At 46.7% G+C, this 25394-nt stretch overlaps 2 protein-coding genes across 4 annotated transcripts; one reads left to right on the top strand and one right to left on the bottom strand.

The window, feature by feature from the left end:
- Positions 1–15: 15 nt before the first annotated feature.
- Positions 16–19534, top strand: GTF2E2 (general transcription factor IIE subunit 2). 2 transcript variants are annotated; one of them, XM_032685621.1, is made up of 8 exons: positions 16–79; positions 687–853; positions 9458–9549; positions 9947–10054; positions 10666–10848; positions 11012–11105; positions 17839–17954; positions 18637–19534. In XM_032685621.1, exons 2-8 carry the CDS (start codon positions 691–693, stop codon positions 18754–18756), a joined length of 876 nt encoding a protein of 291 aa, XP_032541512.1. In that variant the 5' UTR covers positions 16–79; positions 687–690; the 3' UTR covers positions 18757–19534. The 2 variants fall into 2 exon arrangements, with proteins under 2 accessions (XP_032541512.1, XP_032541513.1); XM_032685622.1 differs by lacking the exons at positions 17839–17954; positions 18637–19534 and adding an exon at positions 12539–12729 and having other exon boundaries at positions 27–79; positions 11012–11123.
- On the bottom strand, positions 3646–8024 carry SMIM18 (small integral membrane protein 18). Of its 2 annotated transcripts, none has more exons than XM_032685667.1 (2): positions 7723–8024; positions 3646–4907 (listed from the first exon to the last, which is right to left on the bottom strand). In XM_032685667.1, the coding sequence occupies exon 2, from the start codon at positions 4860–4862 to the stop codon at positions 4569–4571; it is 294 nt and encodes a 97-aa protein (XP_032541558.1). In that variant the 5' UTR covers positions 4863–4907; positions 7723–8024; the 3' UTR covers positions 3646–4568. The 2 variants fall into 2 exon arrangements, with proteins under 2 accessions (XP_032541558.1, XP_032541557.1); XM_032685666.1 differs by having other exon boundaries at positions 7727–8022.
- Positions 19535–25394: the final 5860 nt, after the last annotated feature.

Raw genomic sequence — 25394 nt, 5'->3', positions numbered from 1 at the left:
GCCCCGCCCGTTTCCGGGGCGGTGCGCGCGCGGGGGCTGCCGGGAGCGGCATGGCCCGCTAGGCGGCGGCGGCGCGCGGGTGAGGGGCGGCGCGCGGGGGGCGCGCGGAGGGGGGACCGGGACGGGAGAGGGGACTGGGACCGGGACAGGATCGCGGGAAGGAGACGGGGGCGGCTTTCCCAGCCTCCTGCCCGCGGGTATCGGGGCAACCGGGCGCCCCTCGGGCCGGTGGTTTCCGGCCGCGCTACCACATTGTCCCCTACGCCGCTTTTCCCCCCCCCGCTAATGCGGGCGGTGGGTGCCGGTGCCCGCCTCTCCCGCACCCCCGTGGGCGAACTCAGCAATCCCATTCTCCGCCCCTGGGGTCCCGGTGGTGCTCTGCCACCTTAGCCCTGGTGCTTTTAAGTCCTCGCGCAGCGGGAGGAGGATGGGAACAAGAAATAAACAGCTCCGTGAGGCTCCGCGGGGAAGCGGTCCCGGCACCGAGCCTGGCAGAGTTCAGGGAGCCTTTGGACGGCGCTCTCGGGCACAGGGTGGGGTTCTTGCAATGCCCTGTGCTGGGGCAAGTTGTACTCGGCCCTTAATACGTCTTTTTCAAGTCGGCATATTCTGTGATAAACAGATACCTCCGCTCTTAAGTACCTTGTTGACCCAGACACCTGTCTCTCGCCTGTTTCCCGTGGCAGAGCCATGGATCCCAGCTTGCTCAGGGAGCGGGAGCTGTTCAAGAAGCGAGCCCTCTCCACACCGGCCGTCGAGAAACGCCCGGCGCTGTCCTCGGACTCCTCTGCCTCCAAGAAGAAGAAAGCCAAGGTAGAACAAGGGGGCTCCTCCAGCTCTAAACAAAACTCAGGTGGGTGAGAGTCTGCTGTGTGGCAGCTGCTTGGTGTTTCCCACTACCTGCCTCTAAGCTACGGTTTATTAATGTGAATAACACTGTGTCTGTGAGTTTGGCTGGTGGCTGCTGCCATTCTTTCTCTTAAATAAGCGCTTTTTCGTAAGAAATTCGCTTGCACGATGTGAAAAAAGACATTTCGTACCGTGCATATGTGTTAAGCCTCATATGTGTTAAGCAGGTGTCCCTGCCCATGGCAGGGGGTTGGAACTGGATGAGCTTTAAGGTCCCTTCCTGCCCAAACCGTTCTGTGATTCTATGATTATTTCTGGCAAGAGAGCAGCTAAAACGTTTAGCAAACTGTAAATTGAGGGGTATCCATGCATAGGATGGATTTTGCAAGGTGCATCTTGTCTGGCTTGCATGTTGTAATTAGCAGTTGTCCTTGTTTTACTTGGGAGCACCAGGGCCTCCAGAGGTTTCTGCCTGCTTTGCTCAGGAGTTGTGTGGTTTCCCTGGGATGGTGGCACTGGTAATGCATGTCTCAGTATCAAATAGGCGGTTAATAAAGCAGCACCAAAATAGTGGGAGCATGTGGAAAGTGCACTGGGGAGAGGATTTGCTCTGAAACTGGTGGTAGTTCTTGGCTGCAGTCTAAAGGTCAGATCAAATGTGAGGAGTTACTAAAAACACAAAATACCCTGTTGTGCAAGCTCAGTCCATTCTCATATTTTGGATAATACCACATGTGGCTCTGTCCTACACTCTAAAAGAAATGATAGAGCTTAAAACAATGGAGAAAAAAGTCAAGGATGGTGGGAGAAGTGAAATGTCTTCTGTCTGAGGGGAACAGTAGGGAGTGTGAGCCTGTATCTGCAACTTCTGAGGCCCCAAATAAAGTTTATCAGCCAACCATTCTAAAATAAATCAGGGGAGGCCAGTTTTTCATCCGTCCCTTTGCCATGCTCTCCAAATAAAATAAAATTCCAAGTGGGCTACCCTAAGCTGTGTCTCCTGAGTAAGAGCATTTAGCAGGGAAAAAGGAATGGGGAGGCATGAAGAGGGTGGAGGGTTCAAATGTGATTCTGATCTGGAGGACTGGAGCAGATGAAGAAGCTTTAATTTCGTTTCTGTGGTTTTGTGGGCTGAGAGTTACTTTGAGTGCTTTTGCGGCTGTCAGACAACGAGCTCACACAGAGGAGGACACAGTGTGGCAGGGAGGAACCACCCTTGATCTTTTATGCTGCTGGCTTCCTTCCAGATAGTATCAGAAAGGTTTCAAGGTTTCTGTTAGATTTTTATGCTGCAGAGTCAAAGTCCTTTGCTTCAAAACCCGCTTTATATTTGAATTGTCAGACTGGCAGGTACCTGTTGGCATATGGGGGTGTCAAGGGTGGGTCTGGGGAGGTGGAGTAAAAACCTGACGTCAAAGAATCCCTGTCCCACCTCCCCAAAGGAACGAAAATTAATATGATCAGTCCTAGTTTTGTTGTGTAGTGACCACAAAGATGATAAGTGTGGTCACTGATAGAGTGTTGCACTGATCCGTAACACCCACAGAATCCTTGCTCTGTGATTCTGTGACTCAGAGAACCTGCCCTGGTCACTTTTGGGGGGAGGAGAGGTATGGAGATCTTGCTAATCTTCAGATGACTCCATAGCTAAATCTGGCCCCTTTGTGAAAACTGGCTCTAAGCTTCCCACTGTTACTACAGTGATTACTATAGTGTGATTACTATCATTATTTAAAATCATTATTCCAGCAAGTTACTTGAAAAAATTCTAAACTGCCTTGTTTATTCAGTTCAGATCTAGTAACTGCAAAATAAACGAAATAGATCAAAGCTGTTTGTTCCATTTTATTAATGAACAGTAAGTCGTGGCTGTGGTCTTCATCTTAAGACCTTTGTCTTGGTGGGCTTTGCCAACACTAGTCCAGAGCCGAAATCTCCAGGGGCTGTTTCATGGGAAAGAATCATCCTGAGTCTCTAGGGCTGTGCAAGGGGAGACTTTTGCCTTCTGTTCCTTGTGCAGACACCCATTCACCTTTGTAGACCTGGGGGATAAATAGCTGGAATGGGTCCCAAGATTTGTCATTCCCTGTGCTTCTTGGGAGGGCCTAAGAAGGCGGTGCCAGCGCAGCAGAGGCCGACCGTGGTGCTTCCTGCACGCTGCCTTCCTGTGTGCAGCCATGGTGGGCATCTTGTGGGAATGCTGCAAGTGTCCACAGTGTTCTCTTTCTGGAAGGAGAAGTGCCAATTAATTCAGTGTATCCCAATGGCTACTCTGGGCCTCTTCTTGAGCGGGACACTGGTTATTCCAGGCTGATGCTGCCGCATGCAGCAGAAGGTCGTGATTACCACCAGTGTTGTCTTCATCATAAGTCTTGGTGTGGATCCTAAATTATCTTGTACTTGGGGCATGAGCTTCCATTAATTGTGCTTATAGTTTGGTTTTTATCTCGGAGCGTTCTCCGCACGCGGGGCTGGTTCTGGCAAAGCTTCACTGTTGCAAGAAGCGCATCTGAGATGGATGGTTGCAGCGGTCACGGTGTTGTTTTGTGGCTGCAGAAGGGAGTTTGCTTCTCCAGGTGAATCACTGGCCTAGGTGTGCTGGTTTGCAGTGCCCTGGATGTCTGGCAACTCCATCTCACCGACCAGGAGCAGTACGAGTCAATTAGCAAGTCTTCTGTTGTGTCCAGATCTTCTGGAGCTTAGGCATGCTCACCCTGAGAGAGGGAGTTGATACATTAACAAAAATAAGAGGTAATTATAGGTACTAACCATAGCACAAAGGTATGGTCACTTATATTTTGCCATTTAGGTGGGTTTGTTTCCCTCCTGGCAGGACTTTTGTTTGCTGCCAGACCCCCCCGTAGTGCTGTGGTTGCCACAGAGGCAGCAGCCTTGGGGCAGAGGAGTGTCCCTGTTTCTCCTCAGCAGTGGTACCACTGCAGTAGGGTTTTGTGGAAAGGGGCAGATATTCTGAAGGAAGTGGGTTTCTCAGGTCTCGACACCCAGAAATTGTTGACCAGGTTGAATATGAAATAAAGGGAGAACAGTTCTCTGGAACTGGAGAACTGGAGGAGAGAGAAAGGGTCAAACTACCACAGGAGGTTAGAAAAGACCGTTTTAGGGATACATTTCATATTGGCTTAATTTTCTGCCCACCACTGTCTCTTCTAGAGGCAAGAAACCTATAATAAAAAGTGCTGCCAAAGGCAAGAATTCACCCGGTGCTGTCCTATCTGAGGGGTCTCTTGCCATCCACACCCTTCTCTCCCATGTCTTTTCTCACCACTGGTCTGTCTGTCCTGTCTCTGTGCAGTTGACTTGGTGGGATGGCACTGTTGTGCCTTTGCACTGTGTGTGATCAGACCGTTGAGTATTTTTATAAACGTTTTCTCTGGTTAAGCAACACAGATTTATGCACATTAGGCAACATTTGTTCAGTCAGGTAGACAAAATTCTATGCTAGTCACTCAATATAAACAGCAAAAGTTCATTTAAAAGCAAAAATCTTTTCTTCCCCCATAACACTGCAACAGATTGTCCTTCTGCTAAACACTTGGAAAGCCTTTGCCAATTGTTCCAGTTCACATCCAGAGATAAAGTTACAACCTGTCGTATATTTAAGACCAAACCAAAAAAGCACGTGACTTGCTCGTTTGTAAGGTACAAGAGGCTTCATTCAAGGTGTCAAACGTTCTCCAAGCGCTGGTGCTCAGTCCCTCCTACACCACCTCTGTTTCACGCTTCCTGAAGCTGTTCAGCATGGCTCTGACAGGATTGGGTTCGTTCTCCAAGTCTTTCACAGTCTTGTTTTTCACACAGCAGCAGCAGTCCAGCAGTTCGTAGAGGAAAGCCAGCACCACCAGAGAAACCACAGTGAAGATGAATATGATCAGGATAACAAAGCAGGCGGTGTTCCAGTTGTCATGGAAAGGGTAAATCTTTTGCACCTGGAAGCCCAGGTACTGGGAAATGGATGTAGTCTCGTTCCAGTGAGTGCTGTTGAGGGTTGCCATTCTTCAGGAGTTGTCTTAGCGTGCTCACCGTCACAGATCTGGGGGCTGAAACACAAAAACAAAGCTGTTGAGGACTGTCAGTCAAGGACGTGCCGTGATTATTTTTTTTTTTATCACAAACTGTAAGAACTTCAGCTCAGACTAAGTGCTCACACCTCCTACAGCCACGGAGGGCTGCATGCTCATATTTGCTCACAGAAGCGTCGCACTCCAAATGCACAACTTTGCGATTGGTCTGGAACGTTTGTTTCAGCAGTGTCTGGTCTGTGCAGGCGTCACATGGTGTGAGTTATTCAGGAATGAGGGAGCTTGGCTTCTCTATTTCAGTTCTGTGCACAGACAGAGAAGTTACTAAGATAGTTTTCAAGGTCTACAGTGGTTTCAACCTCTGGAAATCCGGTTTGTGGTGCTGTGGTCATTGGGATTTATACCAAGGAAAACCCAACCCTCTCTGAGGAGTTCTGATTTCTTATTTTCAGCTCTGCTTAACTGCTGGGGAAGGAATGTCTCCCTGGCTCCAGTGCTGTGTGTTTGCACCCAGCAGAAGAGGCTGCTTGGGGATATGGGGAGAGATGAAGCAAAAGCTGGCTTTGGTTTATAAATCTGCCTTTGGTTTATAGTCTTATGTAGTAAGAATTGTCCGAGGAGCCACAGTAACTCCTGGTTCCTTGTCATGGCATGCTGTAGGATGTCATAATAACCTTTGAATCCCTCAGGCAATTTAAAACTGGGTGTGGGAGAAAGAGATGGAGTCAGATCTCCATACTTCCTTGAGGAAATAGCAGCAAGGAGTTTTTAGGTGGAGCATGGTGATGGTGTACTAAAGCAGCTGACTTTAACCAGTCTAAGCACCTGCCCTCATTTCTGTGGAATTATTTAAAAAAAAGGTATATAGTGAAAACCAGGATGATGCAGCCCAACCAACTTGGTGTCTGTGTCTTGCTTTTATCATTCAAATATTATACATTTTGTTTTTTATCCTTCTGTCTTTAATGGATTTAAATTGAAACAGAACACCTTTGTGGTTGGGAAGGTACCTGGCATTAGCATTCCATACAGACATTTACTGGAGCAGTTGCAGTAACTTACTGTTTCCTCTGTTAAATCTGTAACTGAATACACAGATTAGTAACTGAATATACAAAGTATGAGTGAGATGGGTAGGATTAATGAAACTGTTTGTTGGTGGTGGTTTTTTTCTTAAACAAAAGTTTACAGAGAGCAAACCCAAGCTAAAAATACTCCTGAGTTGAGTCAGGTCCTGGCTTGATTTGGTCACAGTCTGGGAAGGAAACTCATCCGACTTGTTTGGGGCTAAAAGTCAGGAGGGCTTTTAAAGGGGTGACCTGAAGAGTTATTTGAAAATCTGTGAGAGAGAGGGCGGGCTGAATAAAAGGATTTGGAGTCCCCTTAGAGGAGTAATTAAAATAACTAGGATTTAATTGTGTATTTTAAATGGCAAGAGGATATTCTTGGGAAACAAAGCAGTTTTGTTTCGAACTTTGTAAACAGATTTCTAAGACTGAGGGTTTTGTTGGAATCTGTTACTTGTAAGTTTGCTCTCTCTGTAAACACATGGGCACAAAAATGAACTGTTCACGTGATTCAAAATTTACTACTTTTAGTATTTTTTTTCCATCTCAGGCACGGCATGGCTGGCCAGGCACAGTGCAGCATCCACCCCCCTTCCCACTCCACAGCCACCATTAGGGCACACTCATCTTTATTCCAGGAGGTGGAATTTAATGCCTTGTTGGAGGTGGTTTGTGCCCCTCGAGGATGATGATGATGATGATGATTTCCTTAGATTTGAATAAAGCAAGGCAGATAAAGATTAGCTTCTCATAGCTGTAATTATTAAAATACGTGGCTGAAGTTCGCTGTTGCTGGGTATTCAGAATTACCACAGCACTAAGGTTAATGTCCTTGAAAGCTGTCAAAAATGGGCTGTTTTCCTGCAGTTTCACTTATTTTGTAACGACACAGTTCAAATACACATCATCAGCCAGTCTGATTTGAAATCAAGTCAGCTATTATATGTATCCAAAATGCAGGAAGTTAAATATTTAATGAACTGGCTCCTCTAATATCTGTACTAGGTTTTAATTTAAAAGCATTACCATCTTTAGGCTCTGCAGAGGAGCAGCTTTTATTTGAAACCATATTCATGGAGCAGAGGGAAATGACTGGCAAAAAAATCCTTTTAATGCAGTACTGGGGAAGTCCTGTTTAAGCAACCACTGAATAGACATCTTGAGGTAAAAGCATTTACAAATCTCAGATGGATTCTAACCTGTTCGTTTGCCTTGTGGCTGCTCCGATATTCCAAAGGTAATAACACGCAGTGGGATTTTCACCCAGTATAACACATTTCTAGAACAGGTTTCTCGCACATCCACGCACACAGACCTCTTTTAGGCAGCCTAATTTACGGAATACCCCCTGGGAGGTAGCGTTTCTCACGTTTCAGGTTGAGCTGTCTTTGTTTTAAGGAAAAGCCTTTCACTGGCGTTTCTCTAAAAACATACAGAATCAATCACGGGCAACGTGAGGCTGCAGGAAACGAGCCACCTCCCCTGCAAGGATGAAATCCATTTTGTTTACTGAATCTTGGCTGCTGGTGTTAGCTTTGCTGTAAGATGGAGTGGTCATCAATTTTCCATTAGTGCACAGATGGTGAAAGTGCTTGTCTGATCGTGCAAGACAAGCTCCTCTGCGTTCAGGGGGATTAAACCCTGCTCGAACCTAGAGAAAAATCACCCTGATTTCCAAGCAGCTTTTTGCAGGTTCGTAGCTTACAGGCATATTTTCTTTCAGTAATCAAGATAAACCGAAGAGAATGTTATAAAACGATACACACCTACCTCTTGTGTGAAAGGATGCTGCGAGAGCGCCGTTCTGGTCCCTTTTTTTAGTGCAGCCTTATGGCACAGCTAAGATGGAGCTTTCCTACCATTGGCCAGAGCACGATGCTGCTGACAACTTCCTTTGTGCTCATTTGCATCGAGCCCTCAACCCCAGGAGTAAATCATTCATAAATATGCCTCTGACAGTCTGGAATAAGGAACAAAACCCTCCCCGCCCCTGTTTTTTGGGACGCGGTGAGCTCGTTAGCAGCAGAGCGCTCGCTGGGAGTGCAGCAGTGGCCACGACCCTGCTTTGCTTTGTGCTGGAGTCAGCCATCAGACCGTGACGTTTGAAGTGTTAATATCTGCAGATTTCCAGCCTCCCCGTGTGCTTGGATTCCCCTGTCATGAACTGTAGCAGGCTGTAGCCAGGCAGATTAAACAAGATAATCTTCCCGATTCAATTGACAGAATAAAGACATGACGGGTTGTCTTAACTGTTTGTCTTACCTCTGAATTTATTTTAATCACTTCACTGTTTGAAGTTACACATACGATTTTTTTATCTATTTATAAAATATTCTGCATGGACATTAATATTTAATGTTAAAAGGGAACCCTGCGGGGGAAAATCCCTACGGGATGTCTTTTCAGAGGAAGCTGGCTTTTGTTTTTCTCCCTTTTTTCAGTCTTAATTTAGTAATCAGAATAAAATGTTCTTCAGCAGTTGGAGTTACACTGATTCCTCTGCGTTAATTTTAGAATTGTTGTGCTATGTGAAACCTCTAACACAGTGTCAGCTACAGAATTCTGGTTTTTTCTCACCCTCCACTGATTTTTCCACGGAAATAGTAGGAGCTCAGTATCTTTGAGATACCTGTTGTCCTGTCAGGTGTGCTTAGAAATTACCAGTGGATTGAAAAATTCCCATGGTGACGAAGAGAAGATGTTCTTTTCCTGGAGTAGCTGAAATTCCAAAAAGCTGTTGCCATTAGGTTTGAGCAACCCTGTACTGGTAAATGGGCCTGTGGCTTGTGATAGTGGTTTGTGGATATTTGTGTTTAATGTGCTGTGCTAAGAGCTGAAGTCAATGAAATGGTCATTAACAACCTTGCAAAAATTTTTGAAACAACGTGATAAAGATTTGACAACAGAGGGGATTCTGAATTGTTGTTCCAGTGGTGCAACACACCAGGTTGAATTGTTTTGAATTTATAGGGGTCTGTTTAATAAATTTTTCCACTACAGCTATTTTAAACAGTAAACAAACAAACAAAAAAAATCACAGCCTTCCTTTACCTGCTGTGTAACCTTGAATGCCTTGTGGGAAGAAGGGAAACTTTTTGCCCCCGTCTCAGCTATCTCAGTAGAGCCAATGCAGTGCATTATTTCAGCCTGGATTAATGTAGTGTAAATGATTATGGGATGTTAAGCCACCGAATTAAACATGTTCTCTTATGGTCATAACGCTGCAGTCACTTGCTGCTGTCTTAAAGGTCAAGTCCCAGGGAACTTTTTATTTGTGCAGCTCTGCTCAGAAATGTTCCAGAGCCGTGTCCACAGACTGGGTCTGGATCAACACGTGTGGTAGGACAGAATCCCGAGGGTGTCTCCTCCTGCCACGCACCTTTCTGTCCATAGATGTCATTCTGAAACCTTCTGAAAGTAGAGTGAGAAGGAGACAGAGCTCAGAACCAGCAGGGTGGTGTTGAAGCATCGTTAAATTGTTTGTTTTCTCCCCCTTTGTAGATCACAGCAATGGATCATTTAACTTGAAAGCCCTTTCAGGAGGCTCTGGCTACAAGTTTGGAGTCCTTGCTAAAATAGTGAATTATATGAAGGTATGGTGTTTTGGTGTAAAACTACCATGTTTTTAAATAGGTTGATTATTTATTCTGCTGTGGTAGCTGAAAGATGCTGAATATTTCAAACTCTAAAATTCTTTTACTGCAAGAGTGAGAATTTCAAGAAACTGCTTGTTAAATTTGAAGTGCTGTCAGTGAACAAAATTGTCAGCACGTTGTTCCATTATTGAAATCCTAATTGTCCCAGGTCACTTTACAACCGGGGTAATGGGTTTTGCTTGCAGGAGTTGCAAACTGCTGTCAGCTTTTAGAATTCATGACCTATTGATCAAGATGAACGTGTAATTTGGTGCCAGTGTTAGTTACTTTATGATAATTGAGTTGCTGAATAAAGTGATTACAGAGCTCTAATAGATCCTGTTTGCTTTTCCAGACTCGGCACCAGCGGGGTGATACACATCCATTAACCCTTGAAGAGATCTTGGATGAAACACAGCATTTAGATATTGGACTCAAACAGAAACAATGGTTAATGAGCGAGGTGAAGAAAACATACGTTTAGATTTTAATTAAAGATAAAGGATTATGATAAACCTGAATCATACACATTTATTTTATTTCAAGCTCTATAGATATGTGTTCCCTCCTTAAGAAACTGCTTTAGATTCACATCAGTGTGAATCTCCTACCTCTCTGCATAGTAAAACTAGGATGGTTCTACCTAATACAGACTGTAGCATTCCTTTGTTCTGGGGAACAGAAACCTCCACTCTGGCAGTGGTGTTTGTGAGGGAAGCTTGGCTTTGCTGAAGTCTTTCAAAAGGTAACTCTAGGTTGCTTCCAAAATGAACCAGAATATCAAAATGGAACGAAAAAGCCCCTCCCAAGAAGCGTATATAAAATTATCCCTGTACTTTTGCCAGATGAGAACAGATGAACAAATACCCTGCAGCACCAAAGCTGGGTACATTCTCTGTGTCGTGATGCATTATGCCTAGGCATAATTAAATCCAAGGATTTAAAATCATTTTCAACTCAAAACCTCCAACCTTGGAGCTTTGAAGTGTGGCTGACATACTCAAAACCACACCAGAATAAAACTAATGAGCGTGTGCACTTTTTCAAAGTTGAAAATTTCTGTCTCTGTTACAGGCTCTAGTCAACAACCCGAAAATAGAAGTTGTGGATGGGAAGTATGCTTTCAAACCCAAGTACAACTTGAAAGACAAAAAGGCTCTGCTCAGGCTCTTGGACAAGCATGACCAGCGAGGCCTGGGAGGAATCCTTTTGGAAGACATTGAGGAAGGGCTGCCCAACGCACAGAAAGCTATAAAGGTGAGGAGCATGTGCAGTTCAGCCAACCCAGCCAGTTATTCTGCATCTTACCTAGTTTGTCGTGCCTTTTTGTAGCACAAGGTTTGTGTCTGTTGTCCGAGTTGGAGACCTTGTGCTTGGAAGTGAAGTGATTTTGAGTTGCTCTTTTGCATTTGTTTTCGAGGCTTTAGGGGACCAGATCATCTTTGTTAATCGCCCTGATAAGAAGAAAATTCTTTTCTACAACGACAAGAGCTGTCACTTTGCTGTGGATGAAGGTGGGTGTGCTGGTTTAGGTAGGTTTCCCTGGCAGTTGGTTTGAACTCATCTGAAGCAGCTCTGGGTATAAGCAGTCTTCAGGCGTGGCAGTCTTTTAAGGTGCTGATGAAATATTAGGTGTATCCAGATGTCAGGAGAATGTTTATATTATCACAAGGCTAACAAAAGCAACGAGTCCAGGGGTAATATTCCCTGGTTTATGATGGATACATTGGAATGTGGCATCAGGAATCCAGCAGTTGTCTTCAGGGATAACGGTACATGGGACTAAAAACCACCTGACTGTGACTAAAATGGCATCTAACATTTTGCTGTGTGAAGGGCAGCCAAAAAAAACCCGCAAATAATGGCTGGTGGGTGCAAGTTTTTTGTTGGGTTTTTTTTTTTTCCCCAGTTAATTAACCATGTGCCTTTTATTGGTGAATGCAGCGAGAAACCACTAATGGAACAGAAGGAGGAAGCAAAGAGGGAGGAGATCTGAGCAAAATTCCTGAGAAGGGGTAGTTTATAACTGGGAAGAGAGCACAGGTGTGGGGTAGTGCTGCTACCCAGAGCTGGGGTAGATTTTGGACTTCACAAGTGCAGCATGTGTTCTCTGTGTCACAAATAATGGTAAAATCCTCTAGTGTTATTTTGTGCACAGAAATTAATTACAGAAATCAGGGGGTATTCCAGTAATGACATTTATGCCAAAATCAGGTACCTGTAAGTGCAGAAAGGGGGGGACAGCGTGTGTCAGAAGATTTTACTTTAAATGACTCAACAACACTGGAGTTTGTTAATGTATTGTTCTGGTAACATGCCACATAAAGGCATTGCACCGTATAAAAATAAAGTAGATGTGACATCTCCAGCATTTAAAAATATAAAAAATGCTTCGAAATGTTGAAGTGAATCTCTTGAAATGGTAATTTCTGTCATTTCTTGATAATGGCAGCAGAACTATATGTGAAATGCAGAATGCATTCGCTGGGGAATTTCTGACTCCCAAATGCTTAGGAGTTTACCATGAACACTACCATCCTGTTCACATAGTGCCTCTTCAGTCCGTCAGCCCACAAGCTTTTGGGGGTCTGAAGATGGCCAAAACATTTAGAAATCAGTGCTCTTGCAGTAGCTGTTATGACAAAGCTTTTAAGTTTTTAGCAGCCGCTGGTTGTCTCAGTCATGACTGCTGAATGTTTCCTCTTGTGCAATCTTCTTCCAGATAACTGGAACACAACCATCCTTGTTCAGGAACAAACAGTGCAGGCTATTGCTATGAGAGGGAGGAAAAGGTTAAAAAAAAAAACCTTTAAAACTCCTTGAAACAAAGTGTTTAAGCCGTTTGTCTCAACCTCCCGCTCAAGGAAGGCATTTAAGTGTGTGTCACAAAGGATCCAGCGAGCAGCCGTTTGTAGTTCAAGGTGTCTCTGCTTCCTTTTATCCGCAGGTGGCAGCAGCTTCCCATCTGATCCAGAAGTGATGTTCTGTTGTTGTTGTTGTTCTGTTCCTGCTGGTTTTGGTTTTCCTTTTGACGCTTTGTTCCGAGAGGGAGCAGGAATACTTTCTCTTTTTGTGACTGTTGTGATCTGCCCTCATACACCGCAATGCTTAAACCATCCCTGAGCAGGTTCACTCATTGCAGCTGGAACAGGTCCTTTTCCCAAAATGTGTTATCCTGTGATGAAGAAAACCCATCCTTCCCGAGCAGTTTCGCTTTAGGATTCTTTCCAGAGCACCAGAAGGGTGTCTCCAAGGGAGCCACTGGCAGGATTGTCTGTGTGCAGGATGAGTTATGACACGTCTCTGCCTTAGCAGTGCTGTTGCAGCTCATTATCTCCGGCAACGTTAAAATGAGTTTTTTAGAAGACTGCAAAATAAACCTTGAAGTGTTGGCACAGTCTTTGATCTAGCAGCTGATGACAGTTCAAAATATGTTTCTAGTTTAATGTTTATCCTTAGAAATAGGGGCTCTGTGCTCCTCGGTGCATGGTGCTGCCGTATGACACTCCAGTTCAGAACGTGTGTTGGCTGGGATTAATATCCTCAGAAAGCTGGGCATCCTCTCCCACCGCTGCCTGAGCTCCATCAGCAGGGAAAGAGGAGCTGCTGGGGCAGTTTGGATTTCCTTGCCTGGAGCAGTGGGAGGACCTGCTTTCTGGCAGTGCCTGCCTCTGCCCTTTGATGGCTGAACAAGCTTTTCTTTCTCCCCCTGTGAAAATAAATCCCAGTGTACCGCAGCAGCAGAGTGGTGCCTATATATCGTGATCTCAAGGGTACTGGGGAAGGTTTTAGCAGCAAGGAACAGCTTTTGTTCTTCCTTTTATGTGATTAGCCAAGGAGGGTTCAGATTGCATGTGTTCCTTCTGGACTTCCTGGCTAATTAATCTTCTGTCAGTGGCGTGGAGCTGAAAGCGTTTGTAAAAGCCGGGCCAGATTTCAGGTGCTTCAGCCAAGTCAAGCGCTGCCTTTTTGTGCTGGGGCGAAGCACTTTGCATGTGAACCAGGCTTTCACCCCTGTGCTGAATGCTGAAAGGCCAGTCTGATTGCCTAACTGCTAGAGATGGTATCTTTCCCAGCTGAATGCACTATAGGAAGTATTTGAATGCTAAAAAAATTCGGGTACTTAATTATACAGGTTTTTGAAATTCTTCCTAAGCACCTTTGAAGAGATTTAGAGAATGGCCAAAGCCTCTTAAATTTAACAGCATAAAAATTGCTTGGGATCAGTGCTGACTTACGGCTCTGGTGGTCCAGGGACAGTACAGATTTAACATCAAACACCTTTTCCTTCTGGTATAAATCCAGTGCTGCGTTCCCTGGGACTTTTAGGAAGCGGGACTCCATCTTCCCCTCTACTCAGTTGTTTCTTCCCTTCCACCCTGTTATTGTATGTTTTTGTCCTGTGTTAAGCTTTTGGCTCAGCTCAGTGGAGATTTTTAAGCTGGTTTTAATCTCTGGCAGTTTTTATTACCAGCATGATATGTCAGTTTATCTCCAAAGCCATCTCAACCTTTCTGCAAGAGCAGGTGAGGCAGTGAGAAGTGCAGGATAAGCTGCTCCAAAGTCACCACGCAGTCATTTACCCATGACTCCGTTCCCCAAATGTAAGCATTTATAGGAAGGAAGTGTCTTAGGAGTATAATCGCTATGGGAATGTCAGTGCAGATTGTTTTCATTTATGAGGCACCTTGTGATGCAGTAAAATGGAGGCAACTGAGTATTTGCCCCTTGGAAATTTCAGAGAGAGAAGGTGTTTGCATAATCTTTGTTTTGCTGCCTTCTGCTTAGCCACATTTTGGTTTCTGCTGGTCAGAGCTCTTTGTTTTAAGTCTGTGCATGCAGACATCGTGTTGCTGGAGATGTCATCAAACACCTAAACTGGCTTTTCAGTCAGCTCCTGGTCTCATTCCCTCCTCTCATTACTTGTAAGACCGAAATTTAGCTCTCTGGAGGAGCAAGGGAGCAGGCTGCCGGTGGTGTTGATTCTGTCAAGCTTCTGAGTTAAAATATTTTAGTGATCAAATTGCAAGATACCACAGATAGGATTTGTTCCTCACACTTACCTCAGTGCTGGGATCACGGCTTTCTGCCTCTTGCATTGGAGTCAGGACTTAAAAGCTCTGTGGAAAATGCAAATCTCCTTGAGGGTTCACAGCACCTGCCTGGCTTTGGCCAGAAACTCCAGGGAATTTTCTCTCCAGGGGATTTTTTTCTGGGCTCTGTCTTGTCAAAGCAGCCTAAGCTGTAGGAGAGATTGTCGACTTACCTGAATGCAGCCTGCTGCAGGCAGGTGAAGCCTTGCTTTTTTCCTTCCATAGCCATTTTACACTTGCTCTGGCTGATCTATAAAATAATTTAGTGGCTCTGATAGATGAGTCTCTCACCTTCACTGTGGTGTGATGGTGTAAAAAATCAGGTAACAGGACACAGAGAAGGAAAAGTGAATGTGCTCTGTAACTATAATGGCTACGCACACCGCAGGAATGTGTGCATCCCAACCTGCTCTCTGTGCCTGGCTGCAGCAGGCCAGCATGTGGTGAGCTTTCTGTTCCAACTATCCCTTTCCTGCTCCTCGCTCCAGCACTGATCTGCCTGTTCTCTGTCGTCAGAGAAAAGAGAGACATGATAAAAAGTGGATCCAGTGTATTGAAACCTTCCCTACAAGCTGCCTTCTGTCTCTGTTTGCTCTTCAGACACACAGCAAAGGCCAGGGTGACAGCATTTCAGACCTTTCTCAAGGAAATTGGGAGAAATCTTTTCCTGTCTCGGGTCAAGGGTATCATTTTTGAGGTGCTGAGGTACCGCAGCTACAAATGCGGAGGGTTGTTTCTTGAGAGCTGCAGTTATTGCCAGCTTTTCCCACAGGCTCTCATATTTCAGAGAGGATGTCACAATAATTCAGAGAGTGTATTCCCAAGGTCTAAACTTTCCCTGGTTGATAGGGGCATAGTCCTTGGAGACTTAAATCTGACAGGTAATGTGGAAATGGTTCAGTGCCAGCCATCCAGCTGCTCTCTTTCTTCAGGCCTTGCATTTAGCCTGGTGTCTGGTGTTACATGGAGTCGGTTTTGTGATGAGATGATGGATGGCTGTCCCTTCCCTTTTAGATGGCACCCTAAATGCAGACAGCTCATGTGCACTGAAGGGTGGCAGCTCCGTGTGCTTCTCCACCTTTATCCTGTGCTTTTAGTTCCAAACCAATCCTTCAACACAGAGTATTTCTGTGTTGTTGTGACTCGCCCTTTCCTGGGCAATGAAGTGTTTTAGAGCCCTACATGGAGCTCCAGCATGGGAATAAGATGCTTTTGCAATTGCTGCAGTCAAAGCAGTAGTGCTGAAAGAAGCCTGATTTATGAAGGAATTTTTAAATGGAGTTGCAAAATAGGATACAGTGGTTCTGGTGGGGCCAATTAGTGGATTAAATTATCTGTATGTAAAGTCCATTTTAGCTTTGCTCTTTTGGTTCTTGGTGAATGTTCCATTCATATTTTTTGGCCAGGTTGAAAGGGCGGATGTGAAGCTGGAATGATGGCATAACCTCTGCATTACAAGAAATGCAGAACACTGTAGTTAGATATTAACTGTGATCTGCACTTGTGTGCATGCTGATCCTTGAAGAGCTGACCATTTATTTTCTAGTGTTTAATTTTTCACTTCTGTTCCCCAGAAGAATGTAGACCAGTTTAACCTTAAGGACCTATCCTCAGCTTTTTTTTCTTTTTTGAGAACCAGGGCATATTTGTCCATATATCCTGAACTCTAATGAGGACACACATCATCATCTGTGTTTGTTTCAGGATGTTATAAATAAGAGTAACAAACCTTCTCCACCTCCCGCAGCAGGATAAGGTGAGGAATGATCTGTGATAGCAGGCACTGCCAGCTATGCCAAAAGCCTGGAATCCCCCTCAGAATGGATGAGCAGGCGGAGAATGTCTCGACTACATTGTCAGTCCTTGAATTAAGGGGTCTGGACATTGATCCTGAGGTGCTGTAGAGCCTCTGTGAGAAACAGGCTGAGCACTGGCTCCCTGTAACCAAAAGTGGTGTTTTGACAAGATTTGTTTCTCTTCATAAATGCTGCATTACCAAAAATGAACATTGTTGTTCCTCACCGGTGAAATTCCTCTCTTTTGTTTCCTGGAAAGCTGGAACAGCTCCTTACTGTTGGCAAGGGGAAGAAGAGAAACACCTGAGACTTGAAGCATGTGGGTCCGTAGAAAAACAAGGAGCATTAGAAAGGGAATTGGTCCAAGTGCGGGAACCAAGTTGGTTACCTACCTACCCTTTTTGTACACTGCCCAGAGCTGGTGTATCCGTGGCAAACTGTCCCTGGAGCATCTCATCCCCGGCTGCACAGGACGGATCCTTAAGAATGCAGGAGTTGCAGTTGTTTTGACAACTGTATACTAAATTTATCTGGAAATAAAGGGGGAAAATTTAATCTTGCGTTGCTATGTGCGCCTCGTGTTTTATTTATAGTTTGTTAGCCAAACCTGCTGACAGGATGTATCTTAACTCCCTGCCTGGGGAGTGAAGGGAGGTAGGATGGTACCAGCCGCTGCCTGGAGAAGGCATTCCAGAGGCTCTGTGAAACTTTACGTGAGGCAGAAAGTGTGCAGGCAGATGGCAGCTGCTCTAATTAAGACTTACTGTCTCTGTCTGTTTTCCTGCTGCTGTGGTTTTTAAGGTGTCTCTCTTCTTTTTAACACCGGAGGAATTTCAGTAATTTATTATCTGTACAGCCCTGGCGTGGATTATATTACAATGATAAACAAGCTCAGGCCCACTGAAGTAAATGACTTGAATCCTCAGTAAATTGGGCAATGGGTTGACAAGTCTCCCAAGACACTGGCAGCTGAAGATGTGTAAATGAAGTTGCCATTTAGTTTTTTTCCCCCATCACCAAGATCTGTGAAACTCATTTGCAGCCTACACAGCTCTAGAGATGCCAGGCAAAAAGAAACTCCGTAGCAAATAAACATGAAAAGCACAGGTTGCCTGCGGGTGCTCCTGATGCTGGAGTGCAGTTTAGCTTGAGGGTGTTCTGTTGTTGTTGTTTTGTTGGTTAGGGCTTGATCTTTTTTGGGTTTTGGGTGTTCTTTGGAAGTGCTTTCAGCTTTTGGAGTGGGTAAAGGCTGTACTAAGTGGGTGCCTGCTGGCAGTGACAGACTGACAGTGTTTCAGTGTTTGAAATCAAGGGCTTGATCACTGCCGTATAAAACCAGGGTTTGTTTGGTCTTTCAGAATTTCAGAAGCTGTGGAGGAGCATTCCCGTGGATTCTATGGATGAGGAGAAGATAGAAGAGTATCTGAAACGACAGGGTATTTCTTCCATGCAAGAAACCGGACCAAAGAAAATAGTAAGAGATACAAATTGCACATCTCCCTGGGAGATTCCCCTTCCTCATCCCGCACTGTTAGTTCCAGAATGTGTTGGTGAGCCTGTGTACAGCTTTGTGTAGCTCTGGAAAGTGTGTCCAGTTTTAAAAAGTTGCAAAAACCAGTGCTGCAGCCACCAGTCAGTGATTTCTGTATAACTTGTTTGAGACAGTGTAATTAATCCAGGCAGCATCAGAAAGAGGGCAGACGCCAGAAATCCCTGTCAGCTCCTAAGTGGAAGCTTCTACTTGAAGCTGATACATTATGAGTAGAAGTATTTTGGGAGAAAGGTGGTTTGTTGTTTGGTTTTTTTTCCACTTTTGTGCTAAATAGCTTTGAAATCCTGATAGGATTCTGGATAGAACTGTGGGACGTGTACCTGCTTCTGTAGCTGTGTGGAAGTGTTTGGCAACTTCACTTAGGAACCCTGGCTCTACTACTGTGCCTGGGATACTGAGGCTCTGCTCTGTCCCCAGGGTCATCTCCCTGCCTGGATTGGAACTGGATGCTGTTGCTTCTTGCCAAAACAAGCCAGCACCTCCCTTCCCTGCCCACCCCTGGTTCAGGCAGGGCTCATCTTTCACAGCACCGATGACCAGCCCAGCGTCACGCACCAGGTCAGATGTCGCATATTTCCTGACTCCTGTTTGTTTCTTCTTGCAGGCTCCCATTCAGAGGAGGAAGAAACCTGCTTCTCAGAAGAAACGTCGGTTTAAGACTCACAATGACCACTTGGTTGGAGTATTAAAAGATTACTCTGATGTGGTTCCTGGCAAGCAGTGAGCGGTTGAATTCTGGAGCAAACGTGCGTTTTTAGACAGGGCTTTTTGCCGCTGGGGCTCGGTGTCTGCTCACAGAAGGACTGACTGTATATAATAGTGTGATGTGTTTCCCCCACCCCAGCAACTGCCGAGGTGAAACAGGTCAGTTTGAGAGCAAGTATGAGCTATTAAATGTAGAGGTTAATTTAATTAGCTGTTGGGAAACGTTTCTTTAGAGTAAGAGGTTCTCACTAGTTGCCTCTTGGCATAGGGTGGTAAATGGTGCTCAGCATGTAATGCAGGAATTCCTGCTCAGTGCTTAACTCTGCTTTTACATTGCTTAATGGGTATTTACCTGGAATTACTTACAAGGGGCTTTCTAGTGGGATTGAATACAGCATTTGTTTTACCTGTTTCAGGAAAACCTTTTCTTCGGTAAAATCACTGCAGGCAAAGTTTCTTTCACAGTCAAATACACCCACGGTTTGTATGCTTCTTCCTCCCCACGGGACTGAGCTTTTCTGAAAGGGACTGAGCTTTTCTGAAAGTCACTGATGTCTGAGGCTCGAACTCAGAAAACTCCCTCTCCCAAAATCCCAGCAGGCTGCAGGATGGGATGCAGCCGCAGTTTCCTAATGCTAATCAGGAATTGCATCACACTGTCGTGGGTGCAAGCGTGTTACACGTTCTGCTCTATGGACAGGAGGGAAATAAAACAACGGTGTAATACTGAAGCTTTTTTTTTTTTTTTTAAGTAATAAATTTACAATGCTGGTTTCCAGTGTTGCTTCCTGAAAGAATGAGAGAATCAGCATCTTTTGTGCCTGTTTTCCTTTTCAAGGAGGTAAAGGAATCTTTGCTGTATTTTTATCTTCTCAGTGGCTTATTGTTCTGGGCTAATGGTGTCATCTTTTTATCGGTCTTGGTTGGGGAGAGGGGAGGAACCACCTTAAATGAAAGCTCCCTGTAGCTGCCTGATGTTCTGTGCAGCACAGCCAAATGTGGATCGTGGCCAAATTATGTCCTTTTGATAACTTATTTTTATGTTCCGAACCAGAGCTGGTCAATGCTGATATTGTTTTCGTGGCGCTGCGGGAGAGGAGCAGTTTCCCTGCGCTTCCAGGGTTAGGATCAGAGATAAGAGAGGTGACTGCAGCCCCCCACGGACGGCAGATCCCGTCCCTGCTGCCCGTGCACGAGCTCCTGGCTTGCTTGATGCACCCGGGGTTGAAGCAGAGGCCGCCGGGCCTGGGCACGTGAGCAGATGAAGAATGAGGCTTTGTTGCTGTTGCACTGAACGAGTTCTGTCAGCTTGGGGGAAATGTGCTGCTGGAAGTGCAGCATTTATCCTCCTGATTTTCAAGGCTGCTCTTTTGAGAGACAAGACAGTGCTCCCAGCGTTGCACATGTCAGCCCTGTTTAAAAGAGTTGCTAAATGCCGTTAGGAGGTTTCTTCTATTATTTTTTTACCTATATATATTTCATGCCTTTTAAATATATATATTTATAAAAGCATGCTGCTCCAGCCGGTTTTGAAACTGTTTTTCTTTCCTGTATCTTCCAGGTCAGCACAAACAATTCCTCTTGGAGCTTTTTAGTTTTCCGTTACAGCTCTCCTTTAAATACCACACTTGAAAAACTGTTCACCCCTCTTCTGTCATCTTCACTCAAGAAAAAGAGTTCCCTTCAATCTGCTGCGATTTTTGAGCAGTGATTTTTTTGGTGGTGCTGCCCGGACAACAGCAGAGCTCTGAGTTGCCTTTCCTATCTTTGGGGGGGTTTATGGAGTAACTTCCCAGTCATCTGGTGTAGCATTGCCCTTTCTCTCTGAACCAAAGCAGGTTTAGAGAGTAAGGTAGGCTGCCTGCTTTGTTTCTCTGCTCAAGTGATTAAGATAATAGAGGAGTCTAAAGAAAATGCCTCCAGCTACTTTAAAAGATTAAAAATATGTTAGGTCAAAAAAGGGAGAGCAGGAAAGCAAGACTGACTGTGAGCTCTGTGCTGGCATTGTCAGGCTCCAGTGTTAAAAGGAACAAAACAGTCCAGGTGGTGTCCAGTTGGAAAGTCTGGATGAGAGGCTTTGTCTCACTGGAGGATGTCTTCCCCTCTGCCATAGTAGCAGAGAGGGCATAAATAAGTTTTGCAACTTGTTAGGGTAAATAAGGGAAGCTCACATTGTCTTGTTAGAGGTGGCATGGACTATAGACAAGCAGCAGCGAAGGAAACATGTTCAGATAATAAGCTTGGATACTCCTTGTCCTATCACTGCAGTTCCTGATTAAGAGTCCCTCTCCAGCTTCCTTGTAGGCCCCTCCAGATACTGGAAGGAGCTATGAGGTCTTCACTCAACCTTCTCTTCTCCAGGCTGAGCAGCCCCAATTTTCTCAGCCTGTCAGTTTTATGTGGTTTTCAGAAGTTGGGTTTTGTCAAAGATGCTCCCAGTGGTCCTTAACTTTTTTTTCCAAGTCCTCTTACAAATCAAATTATGAAACTTGAAAACATCTCAGACTACATCAAAGTGAGTCTGTTTGCTAAAAGCATTTTAATACCACTCCAGTCCACTTCAGTCTCTTCGCATTGTTCATGTCCAGATCAGGCTTTTCACTGAAGTTCAGCTGTTAAAAACTTAAACCTGTTTCATCTTTCTCCAGGGTGTTTTCTTGTATTCTCTGTTTGGCAGGATGGTTCTCCCAGTGGCCAAAACCATCATGCCCTCAGCTCGCTCTCTTTGGCAAAACCCTTCTTCCCTCAGTCTGGCGTTGCCAAAGGCTGCTGAGAGGCATCATGTTCTCTCCTGGGAGCCCCCATTTTTCCCCTCCTTCCCTGGAAGCATCTGCTGCTATCCAGGAAGATGAGGGGACTTGGGCGGAGAACACAGAGTAGAATATTTCAGGTGGAAGTGACCTACAGTGACCATCTAGTCTACAGCAGGCACCTTGGTCTCCTGCATTTCAGGAAGGTTTTTTGGCAAACCCATCTCAGTTTTACCTGTCCCTGCCAGGTGAGGACTTGCCTCTTCCACTCTCCTGAGGCTCCTGTCCAGCAAGGACATTGCTCCCTCAGCTCTGGGATTCGGCGTGTTGATCCTGACAGAGCTCTCCTTGTTTAAGGGCCAAGTTGAGTAGCCCAGGTGTGTCACACCTCTAAACGTGGAGCTCTGCTGGCTTCTCTCCTAAAAGTTGCTCTACCGACAGAGTTATTCCACCTCCTCCTCCGTTATGATGATCGTTCTGGAAGGGGATGGAAAACAGCAGGATTCCGTACGGTTGAATGAGAAAACTGACATAAGGCGATGTGTACCGGAGCTAATCTATAATTCATCACGACCACTCAGGGCTTTTAGAAAGCGGAGGAGAGCGAAGCAAGGGAGCCCTGAGAAAGGGTACGAAGGCCCTGCACGTGGCTGCAGCCAGCGAGGGCTGTCACTTCCAATGAGCACGGGCGGGCGGTGCCAGGCCACCAGGGAGAGCCGGGCCCCCGGTACCTGCTGCTGAGGAGGGGCTGCCTTTGCAGATGACTAGAAGCAGCTACGGTGCTGACATCTCATTATTTCCAGCTTCGTTACTTGCTTTTCCGGTCGCTGCTAATGTACCAGGCCCGAATTCCTTTGTGTGTTACCGCCTCGGGGGCCTCTGGCTGCTCCTGCTTCTGGGGGAGCGTGTCCAGTAGAGCCGAGTGCTGGTTTAGACTGGCAAGGCTAACGAGGAACAGCCATCTGGGAGAGGAGGGCTTGGATTCCAGTCTGCTGGTGCTGGCTTTCTACTGCTGGCAAAGTCAGGGATATGGCAAACCAGGTGGTTTGTGACTCGATCTCCTTTGGGGGGGAGAGAGGGCCTGCTTTGGCACTGCTGCTCAGGTCTTTCCAGCTCGTGGATGCGCTCCTGACTGTGTCGGTGTTGTCAGCCCTGCGCAGGCTCTCTGGACACATCTCCAAGGAAGATTGGCAGCTCCCCAGAAGAGAGGGCTTGCCTGGGCACAGCAGGGCTCCTGACGGGAAGGCGGCCTCTCCGTCATGCTGGTATTGCATAGCTGTAGCTGTTCTCTTCCCAAATGAGTTCTCTTCCCCTCCCCCAGCAAGGGAAGCTGTTGGCTCTCTGCTCAGCACCAGGGAGGTCACACCTGGACACTGTATCCAGTTTAGGCCTTTCCCTCTATTCAATCCCTACTCCATCCCCAGGGATGCTGGGGAGGGTCTGGTTGGAGCTCTCAGGCTGGCCAGGGCTGGGGGCAGAGAGCCTGGGAGGAGGAGTGGGGAGCTGGGACAGGCTGATGTGGTGAGGAGATGGCTGGGGGTGTATCCAATCACAGATAAAATGATGTGCGAAGGGCAGTGAGGAGGATGCTGTGGTCAGACTCTTTTGGCAGCCATGGCAGGTGACATAATAGGGAAATGTGGGAAGTTTGGCTTGGATATTAGGAAAAAAACAGCTGGTGGGGAGATGTCTCCTGCCACGGAGGGAGGCTTCAAGCATCACTCAGACAAGACCAGGCTGCCCAGGTCTCTTACTGGCAGCAGTCGTGTAGCGAGAGGGAGGTTGAATCAGGGACCACCTGCAGCTCCTTTTACCCACATGCTCCTGTGGGTCTGAGCCCTGGTTCCTTTGGTACTTCCCAGCGTCCTGTAAGAGCAATTCTTCTTGTGTCTCTCTGGCTTGCTTTCTGCTGGGTTACTTGCAGGGTTACTCAACAGCTCAGGAAAAACAGCCATGACTCTGAAAACCCGTCAGTGCTTCTGTGGCTGGGAACCACGTGTCAGGCTGCACCGGCCTCGTGGGCTGGACCTTGTGCAGAGAGCAAGCACAGCAGGGGGAAAGGATGGTTAAGGCAGGAGGTTGTCCTGCCATTAAGTTAATTTTTTGACTATCCTGCACTTCTGGGCTTGCATCCAAAGCCCGAAGTACTTGTGCGGTTTCTTCCTGCCTCCATCACTTTGGATGTGTTCCTTATTCCCTCCTGAGCTGGTTATTAATTATGGAGACTGCAGAGATGAAGTCCAGACTCTGCTAATGGTTGACTTCCCCGTGTTTTAGAAGCAGCGTTTCAGTGACCTGCTAATGGTATTTCTTAGCTTTTCTTTTTTAAGCTCCACCATCATTTTGGTTTCTACTCTGAGCGAGGCAGGTAACAGTGTTTAAGTGTTGGCTGACTCTCTGGGCAGATCCCATCTGCAGCACCCCCCGCTCATCTCCCTGGGTTAAAACGTCCTCCTTTTCATGCTGGCAGGGAGCATGGAGCAGCCTTGCCTGGCAGCATTCAGGCAGTGCAGTGACCCTTGCTGGGTGACGCCTCTCCATTTCCCCAAGCTTTAGGAATCGGGGAGCAGATCCATGCTGAGCACTGTGCCAGGCCCCAGCGATCCTCACAAAGCCACCCATCCCTTTGCTCCTAGCCACCAGCTTCCCTCTCAGCCTGTGTCTCAGCCTCTAAAGCTGCCTGGCCAAACCCCAATGCTATCTCATCTTTTCTCTCCCGGCCTTGTTATTCCTTCTCCCCCTCTCCCGAGGAGGCCCAAGGAGCGGACGCTGGGCTTGCTCCTCCTCCCTGCCCCATCCGGGCTGCGGGCGCTGCCGGCCTCGGCGCCGGCTCTGTCTGCCCTTTGCTCTCCCTGGCCCGGCTGGCCTGCCTCCATTCCCATGGCAGGATCCCCTGGTCCCTTTCTCTGCTGCCTGGCTGCCTTCACTGCTGCCCGGCCCCCCCAGTCCTCTGGGAGCTACAGCTCTCCTTCTCCCATCTTGTTCCCGTTTCTCCACTGCTCTGATGTGGGCAATTAGCCCTGTGTTTTTCTTTGTAGATCCTGCCAGGCTCTTCCCTGCTGCTTCCAACCTGGTGCTGGTCTGCAAACCTCTGTGCAGGGCTGCAGGGATGTGCAGGAAGGAGCTGCCTGCATCCCCTCCCTCCCCAGGCTTAGCCTTGGCGTTAGGGGAACGGGGAGGGAAAGACTTGGGAAAGTGGAAACAATGAGAGTGCAAAATCTTCTCAGTTTGGTTTTTCCAGCTCTGCATGTTCATGTCCCCCGGGACATATCCCTGGTATCAGATGGCAGCACTGGCCTGGGAGTCCCTGATCCCGTTTTGCAATCCCCCAGTCTCAGCCAGCAGCCCAGGCCTTCCTGTAAGTGCCCCGATGGTCACGGGGAAGGAATGTTCCCCCGGCCGCAGGGGGAAAGGTCACCACGGGCAAAGGGGACGCTGGGACTGGGCCGATGAGGGCAGCACCGATCGGAGCGGAGCCAAAAACATTCTGGCTTACAGGGGAAACGGGAAAAGAAAAAAACATTTCAAGAGGTTAAATACTTAGGGCAAGGCCCCGCTTCCTTTCACAGGGCACATCTCAGAGCAGATGCAGTGCCCAGGCCAAGTCCAGGAGGATGTGTGTGTGTGCGTGTGTCTCATCACTCTCTTAGCTGGAGGATGTTTCCTGCTGAATCTGTTCCCAAAAGCATCTATGTGTCCGCTAAAGCACTGCCCGGGACAGAGGTTTGGGCCAGTTACTGCTGCTCGGAGCAGCACTCAGGCTGAGCAGCATGTTGTGGCTCCCTTCCCTTCCTACCCTGTGCCTGCCAACAAACCTCTCCCCTGGATGCAACTCGGAAGGAAAGCTGTGAGTGGTGGTGGCGGTGGCCGCAGCGGGATTAACATCCAATATTAAGGGCTTAACTCA

Source organism: Chiroxiphia lanceolata, chromosome 4, assembly GCF_009829145.1.
Source record: "Chiroxiphia lanceolata isolate bChiLan1 chromosome 4, bChiLan1.pri, whole genome shotgun sequence".
In the NCBI taxonomy this organism is placed as follows: Eukaryota; Metazoa; Chordata; class Aves; order Passeriformes; family Pipridae; genus Chiroxiphia; species Chiroxiphia lanceolata.
Note: the sequence above shows the minus strand (reverse complement) of the source record. Positions and strands in the feature narration are given on the sequence as shown.

What these genes read in the sequence shown, in the direction of transcription:
- GTF2E2 (XM_032685621.1), top strand. Translation starts at nt 691, where the DNA reads ATGGATCCCAGCTTGCTCAGGGAGCGGGAGCTGTTCAAGAAGCGAGCC. An exon ending in AAATAGTGAATTATATGAAG is followed by an intron (nt 9,550 to 9,946) that starts GTATGGTGTTTT and finishes TTGCTTTTCCAG; the next exon opens with ACTCGGCACCAGCGGGGTGA. An exon ending in ACGCACAGAAAGCTATAAAG is followed by an intron (nt 10,849 to 11,011) that starts GTGAGGAGCATG and finishes TTTGTTTTCGAG; the next exon opens with GCTTTAGGGGACCAGATCAT.
- SMIM18 (XM_032685667.1), bottom strand. Translation starts at nt 4,862, where the DNA reads ATGGCAACCCTCAACAGCACTCACTGGAACGAGACTACATCCATTTCC.